Here is an 18,400-nt window from a genome sequence, read left to right as displayed (position 1 = left end):
ATGAAATGGCAAGTATGGCATCGAGTTATACAATTTATACTGAACACAGACAAGGAAAATAGGGATTTAACTAAGCATGGCGCACGGAATGTCAAATAGGCAGTTAAAGTACGTAAGCATGCTTCTCTAGTCTAAGTTTAACAATTAAACGTATTAGTGCAATTTAATAAGGAAAAACAGTTTATGATTTAAAAGGGAAAAACGGGATTTATTTTTGCAATAATAGCCCGTGTACGTACTCGTCATCTCACGTACACGACGCCCACATATCAGTTAATATCAAACATCTTAAAGGAAAGTCCCCAACACAAGGTTAGGCAAGCCACTTACCTCGAACCGCTTAAATCACTTCGATAACACGTTCTTGCCACGAGTATCCGACTCCAAATGGACCGAATCTATTCAAATGACGCCCTCTTCATCCTCCTGTGCAAAACCTGCCCCCGTTATAATGGCTTTTCTAAAGGGTTGTAACTTTCCAATTAACCGTTGGCATTGTTTACAATTTTTAACCGAATCCTTTTTATAAAAGCCTCGCACACCATTGTCCTTAAACAATTTCTGCTATCCTTCTTAAACTCATATGTTATTTTCCTATCCTTAAACTGTTATATACAGTATGGCGTATTCTCTTCTTACAGACTTGAATAGTATTAGAGATGATTGGACCGTGAGGGTTAGAGTTTGCCGGATATGGAATTCTATTAATTTCAAGAGAAACAGAGAACTAATGAGTACAGACATGATCCTTATAGATGAAGAGGTAATACATGTGTCTTATTCTTTTTTTAATTAATATGCATTTGTAATTATTAATTAATTTTGAAAACACTAACTATTTTTCCTCTGCCAGGAAACTTTGATACATGCTACAATCAACAAGAATTTAGTAAATAAGTACAAGAATTTGCTGAGTGAAGGATCAATCTATGTTATTAAGAACTTCAAAGTTAGTGAGGCTTCTGGTTTATATAGACCAGTGACAAGTACTTATAAAATTTCTTTCTTCCTGACAACTGCACTCCAAGAACTACGAGAAGGTATTGTTAATATTCCTATAAACGGATTCCAGCTTATAAAACCCGACATGATCGACTCAAGGCTGAACTATACACCGTGCTATCAGGTATACTGATTACGATCAATGTTTCCTGCTACATTTTCCGCAATAGCAATGTAATTTATGAAATGACTACTTCTTTCAATTTGATATTGTAGAGGTGGTTGGTTGTTTATCTGCCATCGATGACATCGAGAGTGTTGGAAGCCAGTGGAAAAAAAGAGACATCCAAGTTATAACTGATTAGTAAGCCACTTATCCTACTTTAAGTTCCTTTAGTTTGTTAACTTCCTAAAACCAGATTTATTTGTTATCCAAGTTGTTTATGCATATATCTTAAGATTACATATTAGATGAATCATATGGATTGATACTCAATTAAATTTTTTCCATCTTTTTCCCTGTATAGTTCTGCAAAATCAAAAATAACTTTGTGGGAAGAATTTGGAGAGAAGTTCGAACCATTTCTATACAACGACTCTCGGCCGTACGTTGTCATAGTAACTTCTACAATAGTTAAACAATTCCGTGGTAATTGTTTTACGTTAACTGTTCATTGCTATGTAATTTATTACTGATATTTTGAATATATATTAAAGTCTGTTTTAAAATTGCATTCACTATTAACATGTGAGGTTACTTTCGCCACGACATATGCATACAAAATATATGTAAATCTAGAAATAGATTACATAACTACTTTGATTCAGAAATTTGGTGCCATATCTCTTGGTGTACAAACTATCGGGAGCTCTAATGTCAATAACATTTCCATTGAGGAACAGATGTTTCTGAACAGGATGAACATTAATGAGTTGTTGAAGTCCGACTGTGAGGGGCAACATTACAGAAATATATAACTATTTTGATTGGTACTACATTTCATGCAACTCCTGTTCAAAGAAGATTGTACCTTAAAATGGTCTCTATACATGTCACTTTTGCGTTAAAGAATGAAGTTTCCTTTGGTGAAGTAAGGAAGCAACTAATAATGTAAGTTTGATTATATTGTCATTTATTTTAACTGATTGCATAATCATAGGTACAAAATACACGTCAAAGTAAGAGACAAAACTGGAGAGACTACTGTGGTCCTATTTAATATTGTTGCGGAGAAGCTCCTTGATACATCTGCACACAAGTTGTTCAATAGACTATCATTGGAAAGCAATAATGTACCTCCACAAATCCAAATTCTTTGTGGCAAGGAATTTGTTTTCAAGCTACGATTAAACAATTACAATCTCAACGAGGGGCTTAAAAATTATACGGTATCCAAGTTGTTCATTCTAGATGAGAATCTGAAATTGCAATACACAACAAGGAAAGAACAAAAGGTATTGTGATATAGGTTGTTTCAAATGGTAATCTAGATGTATATGTACACTGAAAATATGTTTTATTTTCATTGCTTATGCAGGGGAAAAAGAAAGTTGAGTATAACGTTGAAACAAAACGTTTTGTTGAAGGAAAGGTAAATTTCTTTAATGTTTTATTTGGCAAACTTTCAACTACTAAAAAAATTAGCATATTCAATAGATATGTAAATAATATTTATTCTGAAAACTATTCAGGAATCTACTAATGTCTCTTTGTAGGATTTTGAAGACTCTCCAGAAGATCCACATATCAATGACGGTGTTAACTGTAGGAGGAGAAGAACTTCATTAAGAAAGATTAGAAAGAGAAGAAACCTAATCATACATGACGATGAAGTTATCGAGCAAGCCACAAAAAAAGCAAGAAGTAGAGTGTTTATTTGTTGGTTTTAGAACTTTTGATGTTTAAGAGTAGACAAAATTATTGTGTCCTTTTGTGCTTTTCAGTATGTTCGCTGCAGTAGAAGTTGTATTGATGTAGAAATTTTTGTACTATTGTAGTTTTTTTTGTAAACTTATTGATGTAAACGTGTTTCAGAATATAGTATTGTCTCCATGTCATGTCATTGTTCGAATTTAATTTTTAATATATGATATTTATTTCTCGTATTTTTGTTATTACAAAACTGCATGAGAATCTAATCTTACATCGTGCAATAACCACTGAGAAAAAAACCTGCAATAAAAAGACAAAAACAAAGCGTACAAAAATAAGAAACACACCTTCTCTTTCGTTATTCATGTGTATCTTTTTCAAATTCCCCCTATTCTAATTTCTGTTGTCGTACAACTTGAAACCAAGGTAAAAACTATGGAACATTAGAAGTTGTACATCTAATGATTTGGAAACTGTACTAGCCTGTATATGGTTGTTACTATGGAATGAAAGGAACTAAAGATGTCTTCAACGCAAAAAGGAGAGTATATATATGAGTTTTAAGTACAACAGTCTTTATTTCAGCATTTTAACGTATGTTATGAACATGACATAGATACCTTTAGACACAAAAAACACATAGCAATTCAAATGACTTATTTTCCTCATTCTCTTGAAGGAAGCAAATTGAACGTATTCAGTAGCAAAAATATATATACAACAGTGAATTTTCTTATGTTATGTTGTTCGTGACTGCTGATTATTTGTCTAAAGGTGGTGAGAAAGGCATTATTTGTCCTATGCATATGATCCTCTGCAGAAAACCTGAAGAGTATGATGTGTAGACAGTATCACAATTTGACATACTTGGAAGAAAAATTGGCCGACTATAACAAATGCAAAATTGAAGCAAGACTATTCTTTTAGCTATAAAATTATGTGCAAACAAATATATTGTGGCTAGACTATAACAATAGCTACAGTGATGTCAAATGCATAGCAAAAAATTAGAATTTAGCTATATAAATTCGTGACTATATTATTTTGCCATGATATTCCATCGTAGCTATTGACCCCACTATTGCCTTGCTTTTTATAACTTGAAGCAAAGATGTTCAATATTTTATTTGACATAATTTGTCGTGGCTAAAACATTATTATTGCTACAATAGTTCAAACGCGTGGCATAAACTAATAATTAGCTACAAAATTTTAGTGTAGCAATAAATTTATAGCTATTTAGGCAGTTATTGCCACGACATAAATTAACTATAGCAAAAATAATTATTAGCTTTGCCAATTTAATTTTTGTAGCTAAGAAATTTCACCAATTTGTGAATAGCCACGAAACTCTAATTTTTATGGCTATTACTTTTATATTTGTAGCTAAAAATTCGTAGCTGTAAATGCAAAATGTTGTAGTGGCGACATTCCTTATTTGTCTGCTTTAGTTGTCGAATCACTAAGCTGCTTATGCTGATCCTATAGAGCCTAGCCTATCTTTAGAGAAGTATACTCAACTTTCCAAGCAAATGTTATCACTGTATTATATTGATAAATGCTCTTCAATTTCTTCGTTATCTCTTCGAGTGACATCTCTCCAACACTTTAGTAGGAGTTATTAGTTTAAGCTTTCTTGATAAACTTCTCCTCTATATGTGTGTTAGAACATTTTCTGCTGAATGTAATTTCTTTGAAAAGCTTAAAACTCAATCTCCTCTTTCTTAACATGTAGTAATTGGTTTCTCCATAGTTAAGGGATGTAGCGTGTATAGGGGCTAATATAAGTTGTAATGGAGAAAGTATTACTATCTGTTTTGATTCTTGAAAACATGCCTAGGTTTCCTGATTTTCTTCCTTTAGGTATTCCGTCCGCATTAGTCACTTCCCAGGGTTTTTTGGTGTCTATTTTAGTTAACCAGAATGCTATTTAGAATTCTAACAAAGTATTTGTGGAGTGTAATATTTCACTTTAACTGCTTTCTGCTGAATTTTAGCTTGCCATGTTGCAGAATACAGAGGATACTAACATTCTGGACATAAGTTATTTAAGCTAACAGGACCATAATTGAATTTATATTGTTGTGATTGATGTTGCATCACTTCTACATGAAAGGATTTAATTATCATGACTTAAACTATTCTTTTGAGAAGCTATTAATTAAAGGATCGAGAAGAATAATAATGTATCCATTTAAAACCTGTTTGTATCATTATAAAGTAGGAAATAATTTTTGAGAAGTGCTTCTTTTGGCGTTGTTACAGGCTAAGCCTGACACGATTTCCTCTGGAGCAAAACGGAAAGCTATAACACCAACAACGGAAGTTGCTAACAAGCCTTCATCGATCAGTGCTCCAAAGAAAAATGTCAAGGAGTGGACTTGTGCACTTTATAGGTAAGTGCTACAAGTGAAGCTGGCCTGAAAATGCACTGCGAAGGAAAGAAACATAAAAGCAAGGAGGCTGCTTCAAGAGGAGAGAACTCCAACGTTGGTATTTTTCCGAAGAAACCTAAGTCCATCTCGCTTGTAGAATCTTGCGATGATACGAGTCATCAGGTTCAAGCGACAACGTTGCAAATGCAGATGACTTGAAAAAGAATGCAAATAATACAGTCGACAAAAAGCAAAACAATAAGGAGCATCAGAATAGAGAGTACAAGTTTTGGTGTGAGACATGCAAAGTAGGCACCTTCTCTGAAAAGGTAATGGAGGAACATAGGACAGGAAAGAAGCATGCTCGGCATCTGCAACAACTTATTAGCAAGGACAATCAGTGTTCATAGCAAATGACAAGGGAGATTATTATTACTCCTCTTTATGTTTATGTAATTGTGTTAAAACTGCAGAGGAATGATTGTGTTGAGCAAAGTAAAATGTGGGAGCTTCTGCCAGCCAACTAGTGTAGTAGCTTATTTTTGTTGACAAGGAAATTTGGATGTTATCAACATTACCTTTGAAAGTAAGTGGTTTTTTTATTCTTCGGTATATTTTTCAAGAAAATACATCAACTTAAAGCAGGTAATAAAGTACTTTTAACTTAGGAAAAAAGAAGTCCAAAACAATGAGATTTTGATACCCTTAAAACCTCCCTGCTAACAAGAAATCCACTCTTTCTCTATACTTGTAGTTAAACTATTGTAAAAGTTAATAAAAAAGTTCTTTTGGTTCTGACTAATTATCTCAAGCTGGTCAGTTGTTATAATAACAAATTTTAGCAAAATTAGAAAACAAGACACTAAGTTGTCGTGCTAACTAGCTGCTAGTGCACTACAACATTTCAGCCTCCTACAGTTCCCTTCATTCCCTATGCCTTAAACATGCTTAAAATTTTTATTATAATTTAATCAGCCTCGTGAAGAGGTGCACTTCGATATCATTGATGTCCAATAGCTTTTATAGTAATGGCTGGATATTTTTCAATCGCATATCTGTTCGACATATATGCCTTCACTCGGGCCTCAAAAAAGCAGAGAAATGTTGATGTGACGTCCAAGCCTGTGGTCGCAATGCCGTCTCCATGCAAGCCCTCGGTCACCGAGTTAGTTACTTACTGATTTGGTTGTTAGCGAATTTTTTTATATAGTCAGGTTACCTAAAAGATAATTATAAAGGTAACTGCTTATAATTAGGATACGGAAGAAACATTACGCTATATTAATATCATTTAATAATGAAACGTCTATTGAGATCAGCCAACATCTTGTTGTTGCTTAATTGCAATACACAAACTGATAAACAAAAAACTCAGACCAAAGGCCACCAGTGACGTGCCGGCTAGATTAACTTAACCAAAATAAAAGAAGGGGGGAAAGATTAAAAGAATCCATGATCATAATCCAAGGTATGGTTATGAGTGTAATTTGATGCATCCATAAATGGCTTGATGTCATAGTTATCAAAAATCCCAACACCATTTGCAATGAAAGAGGAACAAATACTATTCTGATGAGTGGTTACATTCTTGTTCAAGTCTTCCATTGAATCCTTTAAATGCTCAAGCTCATGTAAAGCAAGTTTACTTATAGGGGCTTCCCACCAATATTCGTTTTGCCTAGTTTTCCTCATTTGATCAAGTGTTTCTCCCTTTTTCTTCTCAACTTCAAGCTGAGCAAGAATTTGAGTGAGTTTCAAGTTGAGGTCAAGGATATTGACATGTCGTTGACCCTCGACGAAATGAAGTCGATTGGAGATTATTGGATGAGGATTTCTTGAAAGAAACCTATCAATAATGGACTCAACATTAGGGTGGCCAAAGGAGTAAATATTTTTTGCAGGGGAGAAAACTATAATGGCGATTTCAACTCCACACAGTGTACATAGTTCACTAGCTTTCTTGAAAAGTCCTGAACGACGTTTGGAGAAGGTAACTTGGAGGTGATTCTTTATCTCTATTTTTGCAATTTTTATCTTTTTCCTTCCCATGCTAGGTTGTTTTGCCATGTCTAGAACTATAAAAACAAAGACAATTGTTCTTACAAAAAGAATGCAAGAGACCAATTGTGTGGATTGAGTGTAAACATGTACTACTATTTAAAGGGGGGTTTGGAGTTTAAACAAGTTTTTGCTACTATGTTATTTTTACATAACTCATTTATGTATTGATTTGGGAGTTACAATATCTTAGCGTCTTAATGCATGGATAAAGGGAAACTGAATGCACCTTAGTTGGCATATTATCATGTAATAATCAGTATTCCTCATAGAAGTCAACAATATATTATAAATATTTTCCTTATATGAGTCAATAATTTATTCAATATATCCCATAATCAATACTTACAGCTTGAGCATTTGTATTTAGCAATTGTCAACCCTTTTATTAGTTGCTCCTAATGGAGCTAGTGAGGTTTAATCAAGAGGAGTGAATAACCTCTCAAAAATAACTGATTATTGTTTACCCGCAAAACGGTACATTTGAATTTGTTCATGATTTCTAGACAAGTGAATTAATTTGATCCAAAAAGTAACAAAATAAATGATGAAATATAAAGTACTTAGCCTTATAATGCAGATAAAATGACAGAGCTGACGAGTCCGGGAACAGGGTTTCCGGGCACAATAATGATGAGATCAAAAAGCGAGAAAGCACAATGGTACTTAAATTCTGTATAGAATGTAGTACAAGTTAGCCAGAAAATTCATGTCACTTACAATGATTATTGAGCTTATTATTTATAGCTATGAAGAAGGTACTAGGGTCGTGCCCTTCTTTAATGTCAATTATGAGGAGCATTGACGGAGACATAACGGTGAACATAAATGCCAAATTCTCTGTAACGGGCCGTTGCTCTTAATGTTGTAGAATATTCCTCATTGAATGCTACCGGGCGCAGAGTATTCAATGCCTTCATGATCGTTATCTTTTCCGGTAACATACGGGATAACTGCGTCCAATTTCGTCCTCCCGGTTTAGGTTCCACGTGTCCTCTTCTTGGGTGGCCACGTACCATAACATATTTTATCCAATACAATTATAACGCGAGAAAGAGAGAAAACGTTCCCCTAACATTAGATACATATGATTAGTTATAAATCATTTATTCCAGTAATGAGTTGCAACATAAAGCCAAGCTAGTAAATTCTTATAGTTGGATAATAATTATGATGTCATAATTAAACACTAATTAGGTGACCATAATTGTAGATATTGATGGATGCTAATCATATAATTTACACAAAATAGAGATAAAAATGTTAAGAAAGTGTAGAAATTTGACTTGGAAGAAATTGGTGGAGATGAATTCGACAGTGTAAAAATTCTACATTATTCAATTCTAACTTGGCCAATGTCCTTCTCTTTAGACTAATTCTAAATTTAGTCATTCCTGCTCTGTCCATATTATCTTCTATATTACCATATTAAGCTTATTATAGGAAAATATTTGTTATATGTTATTATTATTATTTTATATTTTATATATATAAAACTTATTTTTCACTTTCACATTTATTTTATTTTGCTATATTGAGGATATGATTTGAACTTAAAGAAAGAATTAAAAATTCTTATAGTTGATCCAACTCATTTGGGGACGAACAACTTGTTTGGATGGTTGTTACATATCGTTTCATAATGTATCGTATCGTATTATATTGTATTGTACTTTATCGTTTGATGAATACAATGTTTGGATAGATTATATCGTTTGCCGTTGTTTCATGATATCATGCACCAGCAATATGAAGAATAAACTTGCACTATTATAAAGAAAAATTATGATACGGGGTAAAATTATTATATAAAAAGGTATGATAAATGATGAAATAAAATTATTAATAATAATGAAGGGTGAGATGAGAGAAAGAGACAAGATAACGACGCCACCAGCGGTCGTTACATAAAGTGGCACATTTCGTTGTTACGTAATGACGGACTTAACGATACGATATTATAGACAATAAATTGCGTCGAGAAAATAAAATCAAGACCGAAAATAGCGCAACAATCGTAGTATTTTATTTCAAATATTTGAGTGTTACAATCTCTATAAATTCTCTGATTCTACTTTTCAACAATTCAAGGGCCTTTGAGGTTGATCTTGAATTTGAATTTGATTTTTCCGTCGCGAACGCTTTGATTGTTGCCACGAATTTTATCACGAAAAAATAGCCTTGATCTTGAATGCCTTGCATTTGATTTGACTTCGTTCTTGATTTTGACTACTTGAATTTTGTGTTGAAATGCTTGGATGCTTGAACACTTGCAGTTTGCAGAGAATTGTGGACTTTGATCCACGAGGTGTCTTCTTGTTATAACTTCTAGTGTCTTTTCTAGGTTATGAAGACACCCTGTTATAGTTGTGGAAGGGAAGAGTTATGATAAGAGCAAACTCTTTCCGACCAATCAAATTGAAGTGTGACATGACCGCATTTGATTGGTCAGAACATGTCACTTGCACATGTGGCGCGATTTCATTGGTCTTTTAATGTGACTTGGCATGCCTCGTCATTTTGACACGTGGCATGATCCTATTGGTTCTTCCACTTGACTTGGCGCGCCATGTCATTTGACACGTGGCACCAAACTGGGCCTCTAGCAAGATGACATCTTGGGCTTAATGAAGTGGGCTCATCACTTTAGCCCAATTAAATGGGTTAGCCCAATGGATTAAGACTTATTTATTTAATTTATATTTATTGGACTTATATAATTAATCCAATTATATTAGCTCAATAAATTTATTTGAACTAATATATCTTGAATTTAAAATATAGTCCAAATTATTTTACGAATTTAATTTCAAAAAAATTTATATGTCTACAAATGCCCCCATTCAAGACTTGTTGAGGTATAGACATGTCGCACTAAATACAAGAATTGAAGTATTACGACACCAAATAGGATGACTTTGGGCCCCAAATTTATTAGCCTAGGCAATTTGTCTGTAATGAAAAGAACCTGACAGTTGTTTGAAATGATTCTTCTTTTGCTTAAAATAGAAATGCATTTTCTTTATGAAGACAAAGAAAAGCCACGTAAGCTTGAAACTTTGGCATTTGAACTTCAACTTTGCCAATGATAATCACATTTGCTAACTGGAACAATGATTGCACGTGACCACTTTTTTTTGCATTTGAAATTCTTACTTATTAACCTTTGGAGTCACATACAGATACTCCTTTATCACATAGTTTAATGTAGAACATTTTGTAGTTCGACTCTAAACCAAATTGCTTTGGTCGATTTCTATTCAAACACGGATTAATCAAGCTACGGAGTCCATATCGGAAACAGCCGCCGCCTTTAACATGATCCCACATCGGATCAAACTTCTTTATGCCATCCTTTTGACCCCTATATATACCATACATCATTCATTGTATTAGTACCAATTTCAGTACTAATTCCAGCGTTTGCAAATTATTTTGAGTCTACTTTTAATGATTTGGAGGCATTGACGCGAAGGTAATTTTTTCTTTTTTTCTTGTGCTTTCTTCTTTATTTTACTCTGTTGTCTCTTTTTTTACTTTTTAGAAGTAACTTCGTAAAACTGCAAAGTTATTTATAAGTTCAAAAGTTCAAGGCGATAACCTTTAAAAGTTCACGATGAAAACCTTTTAAATTTGTGGCGGAAACCCATAAAAGTTCGTGATGAACACCTTTAAAATTTGTGGGGAAGATCCATAAAAACTCGCGCAAAGATCCTTAAAAGCTCGTGGTCAAGATCTTTAAAAGTCCACAGTAAAGACCTTTAAAAGTTTGCGGTGGAGACCTTTAAAAGTACGCGATGAAGACTTTTAAAAATTCGTAGCGAATACCCTTAAAAGTTCGCATAAATATCCTTAAAAGCTCGTGGTCAAGATCTTTAAAAGTTCATAGTGAAGACCTTTAAAAGTTCGCGGTAAAGACCTTTAAAAGCACGCGATGAAGTCTTTTAAAAATTCATGGCGAAGACCCTTAAAAGTTCGCATAAATATCCTTAAAAGCTCGTGGTCAAGATCTTTAAAAGTTCATAGTAAAAACCTTTAAAATTCGTAGTAGAAATCTTTAAAAAAATCAGCAGTAGGGACTCTTTAAAGTTCGTCACGAACACCTTCACAAACACCTTTAAAAGTTCGAAACATACGCCTTTTAAAAGTTCGGAACGAAAACCTTAAAAATCCGAATGCCTTTAAAAGTTCGAGACAAATACCTTTAAAAGTTCGCAACGAAAACCTTTAAAAATTTGAATGCCTTTAAAAATTCGAGACGAACACCTATAAAAGTCCGCAACGAGAACCTTTAAAAAAAACACCTTCAGAATTGTCCCGGACAATATTTTAAAACCAACTTTATATTGCACCAAGCTGGCAATTTCAGATTTACGCAATCTTATCAAAATATTCGTATCTTGGTATAGAAATATCGAAATTATGAACCGTTTGATTTTTTGAAAACTAGACTTCAAAATCTAAAAACATGTCCAAAAAGTCGGATTTAATACCTTAAGGATAGTTTCAGATAATATTTCGAAATCAACTTAAAATTTCGATATGCTGACGATTTCAAACTTGCGTGACTTCACCAAAACTCTTATATCTTGATGTAGGAATGTTGAAATCGTGAACCGTTTGATTTTATGAAAAACAGATTTCAATATCTAAGACATATCCAAAATTTGGAATTAAAAGTTTTGATTATCGCCCCAGATATTATTTTGAATCTAACTTTAGATTCCGACATTTTGATAGTTTCAGATTTGCGCAGCTTCACCAAAAAATTTATTTCTTGGTGTGAAAATGTCAAAATCATGAACCGCTTGATTTTATGGAAAATAGTCATCAAGAGATAAGATATATCCAAAATTCGGATTGAATGGATTAACAGAAAAATGGTATCTCAGCTCGATTTTCAAGTGCTGATTGAATGGATTACATTTCATCGTACTTCATTCGAATAACGATTGGGGCACTATGTATCTTTTGAACTTATGCGACTGAACTTAGAATGAAACTGTAAGCTGCCTACGTACCTCTGTGAAGAGGATCAAGTCATATCATAGTTCAGAATAGGTAGATTTTTCTTTATGTCCTAACTTTTGCCTAGACCGCCTCTTTCTAGTTTTTCAACCTAGCATTTTTTTTATGCCCTAACTTTTGCCTAGTCCGTCTCTTTCGAGATTTTCAACCTAGCTGGCTCTTTTTTTTCTTGGTGGGACGTACACAGTATAGACTCATGCGGTCCAGGAGTGTAGGAACGTGCAGTTTAAGCTCATGCATCAAGGAGCGTTGTAACTTCAAGGATAATACTTCTTCAAAAACATGCCATTGATAGGGATGATTCTCATGGCATCTGCATCAACCAGCTTGTAAGCCCCACTTGAATAAGCTTCTTGCACGACATATGGCCTATCCCATTTTGAAGTGAACTTCCCTACAGGTTTATGGGAAGTAATAATGGGTCTTCTTATGTTAAGGACTTGATCTCCTACTTGAAAGGATCTTGGGCGAACTCTTTTATTGAAGGCGCGAGACAATCGGGCTTGATAACATTCAAGAATCTGTTGAGCTTCCAACCTTTTCTCATCAAGAGCCTCCAACTCTGCTAATCAAAGTCGAGCATTTTCTTCATCAGTGATGCCTTCTTGAATAGCTAATTGTAATGAAGGTATTTTACACTCGAGTGGCAAGACGGCTTCAACTCCATAAACAAGTGCATAAGGGGTCGCTTGTGTTGGCGTGCGATGAGTTGTCCTATATGCCCACAGAGCTTCCTCCATATAGTCATGCCAATCCCGTTTGGATTTGGAGACGACTTTCTTTAAAAAGTTGCATAGAGTCTTGTTGAATGCCTCGGCTAGACCATTGGCGGCAACATTGTACATAGAAGAGTTACGCTGCTTTGAGCCAAAGAGTTCACAAATATTGTTAATCAACCTATTGTCGAACAGTTTGCCATTATCCGTTATTATGTAACGAGGAATGCCAAAGCGATAGATAATGTTTACTTAGATGAAACTTGCAATATTTTCCTTCTTTACTTCCTTAAGAGCAACAACTTCAGCCCATTTTGAGAAGTAGTCAGTTGGAGCCAAGATGCATAGGTGCCCACCAGAGGACTTTGGCAGTGGTCCAACAACATCCAATCCCCAAGCATCAAACGGCCAGGATGCAACAGTCAGGTGCAACACTTCAGGAGGTTGATGAATAAAATTCGCATGAAATTGACAAGCCTTGCGTCTTCGAGCGTAGTCCAAGCAATCTTTTACCATCGTTGGCCAATAATATCCTATCCTTTTTATATGGAAGTGAAGCTTTGGTCCAGACTGGTTTGACCCACATACCCCAGAATTTGCCTCTTGCAAAGCTTGGAGTGCTTCTTCTTCCCCTAAGCATCGCAAGAGTACTCCCTCAAATGACCTTCTCTATAAAGTATCTTTGTAGTAAAGGAAGCGAGGTGCACAACGACGGATTTCAGTCCTTCTCCTCGGATTTTCTAGAAGCATCTTACAGCTTAAGTAGTCGATAATAGGTTGTCGCCATTCTTCTTTCTCGATTTCAGAAACAACGACAAGATGTTTGAGTTCATTTCCTTCACCTTCAACCTCATTTGGCGGCGGTACTACCCATATTTGGCAGACAGTAACTTGCACTTGATCAAGCAGGGTTAACGATGAAGTTAGGGAAGCTAAAGTATTACCCTTCTTATTTTCTTTCCTTGGCACATGTTGAATAGTCACGTCACCGACCCATCCCATTAACGTTTTAGTATAATCATGATATGGGCGTAGTTCAGGTTTCTTGACCTTGTAACTACCTAAAAGTTGGTTGATCACCAACTGAGAGTCACCAAAGACTTGCAATTGCAACTGCTTCATTTCAACATCCATTTTAAGCCCACGTATTAGTGCTTGATACTCAGCGACGTTGTTAGAGCAGAGTTGCGTCAACGTAAAAGAGTAGGGAAGAACTTCACCTTCAGAAGTGAAAAATACTACACCAGCACCAGCTCCTCCGCAATGTGCAGTGCCATCAAAGTATATCTTCCATGGAGGTTAAACTTCAATGACCATTGCGTCCTCATCAGGTAGTTTGTCAGTTAGCTCCCAATCATCAGGTGTAGGGTGATGTGCCAAGAAGTCTGCCAATGCTTGTCCTTTTACAGCCTTTTGAGGGATGTACAAAATCTCGAATTGTTGAAATTGGAGATACCATCTCACTAGTCGATCACTAAGAATAGGTTTTGACATCACGAACTTGATGGGATTTGCTTTAGAAACAAGACGAACAACATGAGCTTGAAAGTAGTGCTTTAACTTTTGAATTGAGAAGACTAGCGCCAAACACAACTTTTTAATTGGCGAATAATTCAGCTCATTTGGTGTCATCATCTTGCTCAAGTAGTAAAGAGAGTTTTCTTTTCCCTCACTATTTTCTTGGGCCAATAGCGCTCCAACATACCTTTCTTGTGCTGAAATATATAGTATCAGCAGCTTTCCAAGTATAAGGGCTGCTAAAACCGGAGGCTTCATCAAGTAGGATTTAATGCTCTCAAAGGCATTGCTACATGCTTGGTCCCATTTGAACGGGACACCTTTCTTCATAAGGCAACTGAATGGTTGGCACCTCCCAGCTAGGTTTGAGATGAATCTCCTAAGGTACACTAATTTTCCTTGCAGACTTTTCAATTCGTGAATATCCCGAGGCTCAGGCATTTTCAAAATTGCATCTACTTTGGCTTGATCAATTTCAATCCCTCGATGTCGGACAATGAAACCAAGGAACTTTCCGAAAGTAACTCCAAAGGCGCATTTCAATGGATTCATCCTAAGTTGGTACCTCCGGAGCAACTCAAACACCATTCTCAAGTCTTTCAAGTAGTCGCCCCTCTTTCTTGATTTTACCACCAAGTCATCCATATAGAATTTGATATTTTTGTGGAGAAGGTCGTCAAAAATATTCTGCATATCCCTTTGATAAGTAGCACCAGCGTTCTTCAAGCCAAATGGCATTACCCTGTAGCAATAAGTACCCTTGGGGGTGCGGAATGCAGTAAGCTCTTCATCTTTTGGTGCCATGCGAATTTGGTTATAGCTCGACGAACCATCCATAAACGACATTTCCTCATACCCAGTAGTAGCATCGATTATCATATCTGGAATAGGAAGCGGGAATTCATCTTTGGGACACGCATTGTTGAGATCCCTGAAGTCGACGCACACTCGAATCTGGCCATTCTTCTTCCTTATAGGGACAATACTTGAGACCCATATTGGGTATTTAACTTCACGAATAAAGACAGCTTCGATGAGTTTGGTAACTTCGATTTTAATCAAGGGAACCAAGTCTGACCTAAAGCGCCTTTAGGCTTGTTTAACAGGGCGAGCACCATTCTTGATGGCAAGGTGATGGACTGATACTTTCAGGTCCAAGAAAGGCATCTCTTTGTATCTCCAAGCAAAGACATCCCTTAATTCCTTGAGCAACTCAATATAAGTGCCTTCTTCATCCACTTCTAGTAAAGCACTTAGGTAGGTGGGTCTTAGTTCTTCATTGGTGCCAAGGTTAACTTCTTTTAAGGCATCAACTGTAGTCTTCACTCTGTCTTGAAGTTTAGGTGGAGCATCTTTGGCATCTTCATCTTCTTGAGGGTCCCCATCGTTGAAGGATATATGATAACATGGTGAAACATCGTCCAATTTCTCGTCATCCTCCATTAGAGATAAAACATCATGCTCTCTTTGTGCAATAACATGATACAAAGAACCCACACTTTCTCAATCTTCGTCACGTTCTTTAGTGTAGACCACAGTGTATGGCTTCACCTTCAGTACCTCATCACAAGAAACCATGCCTTTTGTTTGTCGCTTCATTCTAGAAGGAACCAGACTTTGGAAATCTTTAGATATCTTTTGAATTTTGGGCAAAGCGACTGTTTTTGTATTTCGATAATTTCTCTGAAACTTATTCCCCTTCTTTAATGGATCTCTCAAATACAGAAGTTCTCACAGTTGATTTTCCAAGTCGATCAAAGACAAAAGGCCTGTTAGAAGCGGTAGATTCGTCTTCTACAGTGATATAATTGTTGCTCTCCCTTCTTATGGAGATGCGCACTGGTGACGGTTGCTTATATCCCAAACCTTCACGTGGTTGCCTCGTCGCATCTTCTGATGTGAGCTTCCCTAACTTTGATGGCTCATTGGGATTGTATTCAGCTTTTGCAAATAGCCTGTAAGCATTAGGATCAAAAACTTCATATGTTCGCTTTGTAGGGAGTGCCACATTCTGCAAACGATTTTGGGCTACAAACCCTGCAAGTGGCTTGGATGACAACTTTACTGCCTCAATTCATTTTACCGGAAGAGTTAACTCCTTTAGCATGTTAGTTTGGAGATTAGATGATTCGCCTTCATCTTTCTTTCTTTTAGGGACATATTGGAGTGCAGGACTTACTTTCTTGCCATAAGACGCAGCATCCCCTCTATGTGATTGATGTTGCATCACTTCTACATGAAAGGATTTAATTATCATGACTTAAACTATTCTTTTGAGAAGCTATTAATTAAAGGATCAGGAAGAATAATAATGTATCCATTTAAAAGCTGTTTGTATCATTATAAGGTAGGAAATAATTTTTGAGAAGTGCTTCTTTTGGCGTTGTTGCAGGCTAAGCCTGACACGATTTCCTCTGGAGCAAAACGGAAAGCTACAACGGAAGTTGCTAATAAGCCTTCATCGATCAGTGCTCCAAGCGATGATACGAGACTAGGGCAGGAAAGAAGCATGCTCGGCATCTGCAACAACTTATTAGCAAGGACAAGCAGTGTTCATAGCAAATGACAAGGGAGATTATTATTACTCCTCTTTAGGGTTCTGACTAATTATCTCAAGCTGGTCAGTTGTTATAATAACAAATTTTAGCAAAATTAGAAAACAAGACACTAAGTTGTTGCGCTAACTAGCTAGCGCTAGTGCACTACAACATTTCAGCCTCCTACAGTTCCCTTCATTCCCTATGCCTTAAACAGGCTTAAATTTTTTTTAATAATTTAATCAGCCTCGTGAAGAGGTGTACTCCGATACCATTGATGTCCAATAGCTTTTATAGTAATGGCTAGATGTTTTTCAATCGCATATCCGTTCGACATATATACCTTCACTCGGGCCTCAAAAAAGCAGAGAAATATTGATGTGACGTCCAAGCCTGTGGTCGCAATGCCGCCTCCATGCAAGCCCTAGGTCACCGAGCCGAGCTAGTTACTTACTGATTTGGTAGTTAGCGAATTCTTTTATATAGTCAGGTTACCTAAAAGATAATTATAAAGGTAACTGCCTATAATTAGGATACAGAAGAAACATTACGCTATATTAATATCATTTAATAATGAAACGTCTATTGAGATCAGCCAACATCTTGTTGTTGCTTAATTGTAGTACACAAACTGATAAACAAAAAACTCAGACCAAAGGCCACCAGTGAAGTGCCGGCTAGTGTAATTTGATGCATCAATAAATGGCTTGATGTCATAGTTATCAAAAATCCCAACACCATTTGCAATGAAAGAGGAACGAATACTATTCTGATGAGTGGTTACATTCTTGTTCAAGTCTTCCATTGAATCCTTTAAACGCTCAAGCTCATGTAAAGCAAGTTTACTTATAGGGGCTTCCCACCAATATTCGTTTTGCCTAGTTTTCCTCATTTGATCAAGTGTTTCTCCCTTTTTCTTCTCAACTTCAAGCTGAGCAAGAATTTGAGTGAGTTTCAAGTTGAGGTCAAGGAGATTTACATGTCGTTGACCCTCGACGAAATGAAGTCAATTGGAGATTATTGGATGAGGATTTCTTGAAAGAAACCTATCAATAATGGACTCAACATTGGGTGGCCACGTGCCATAACATATTTTACCTAATACAATTATAACGTGAGAAAGAGAGAAAACGTTCCCCTAACATTAGATACATATGATTAGTTATAAATCATTTATTCCAGTAATGAGTTGCAACATAAAGCCAAGCTAGTAAATTCTTATAGTTGGATAATAATTATGATGTCATAATTAAACACTAATTAGGTGATCACAATTGTAGATATTGATGGATGCTAATCATATAATTTACACAAAATAGAGATAAAAATGTTAAGAAAGTGTAGAAATTTGTC

The 18,400-nt window shown here is 35.7% G+C and overlaps 2 protein-coding genes across 2 annotated transcripts; one reads left to right on the top strand and one right to left on the bottom strand.

The window, feature by feature from the left end:
• The first annotated feature begins 500 nt into the window (after nt 1-500).
• LOC107767014 (replication protein A 70 kDa DNA-binding subunit D-like) lies at nt 501-2,986 on the top strand. Its single transcript, XM_075248173.1, has 6 exons — nt 501-763; nt 854-1,126; nt 1,219-1,306; nt 2,103-2,397; nt 2,481-2,534; nt 2,659-2,986. The coding sequence occupies exons 1-3, from the start codon at nt 620-622 to the stop codon at nt 1,297-1,299; spliced, it is 498 nt and encodes a 165-aa protein (XP_075104274.1). The 5' UTR covers nt 501-619; the 3' UTR covers nt 1,300-1,306; nt 2,103-2,397; nt 2,481-2,534; nt 2,659-2,986.
• Nucleotides 2,987-6,630: 3,644 nt separating this feature from the next.
• Nucleotides 6,631-7,257, bottom strand: LOC142177953 (agamous-like MADS-box protein AGL62). Its single transcript, XM_075247049.1, has one exon. The coding sequence runs from the start codon at nt 7,255-7,257 to the stop codon at nt 6,631-6,633; it is 627 nt and encodes a 208-aa protein (XP_075103150.1).
• Nucleotides 7,258-18,400: the final 11,143 nt, after the last annotated feature.

This window comes from Nicotiana tabacum, chromosome 24 (assembly GCF_000715075.1).
Source record: "Nicotiana tabacum cultivar K326 chromosome 24, ASM71507v2, whole genome shotgun sequence".
NCBI lineage: Eukaryota > Viridiplantae > Streptophyta > Magnoliopsida > Solanales > Solanaceae > Nicotiana > Nicotiana tabacum.
The sequence above is the reverse complement of the archived record's forward strand: the minus strand, read 5'-3'. Positions and strand labels throughout refer to the sequence as shown.

Coding starts and splice junctions, on each gene's coding strand:
- LOC142177953 (XM_075247049.1), bottom strand. CDS start 7,257: ATGGCAAAACAACCTAGCATGGGAAGGAAAAAGATAAAAATTGCAAAA.
- LOC107767014 (XM_075248173.1), top strand. CDS start 620: ATGGCGTATTCTCTTCTTACAGACTTGAATAGTATTAGAGATGATTGG. Junction 764..853: donor TGATCCTTATAGATGAAGAG/GTAATACATGTG, acceptor TTCCTCTGCCAG/GAAACTTTGATACATGCTAC. Junction 1,127..1,218: donor ACTATACACCGTGCTATCAG/GTATACTGATTA, acceptor TTGATATTGTAG/AGGTGGTTGGTTGTTTATCT.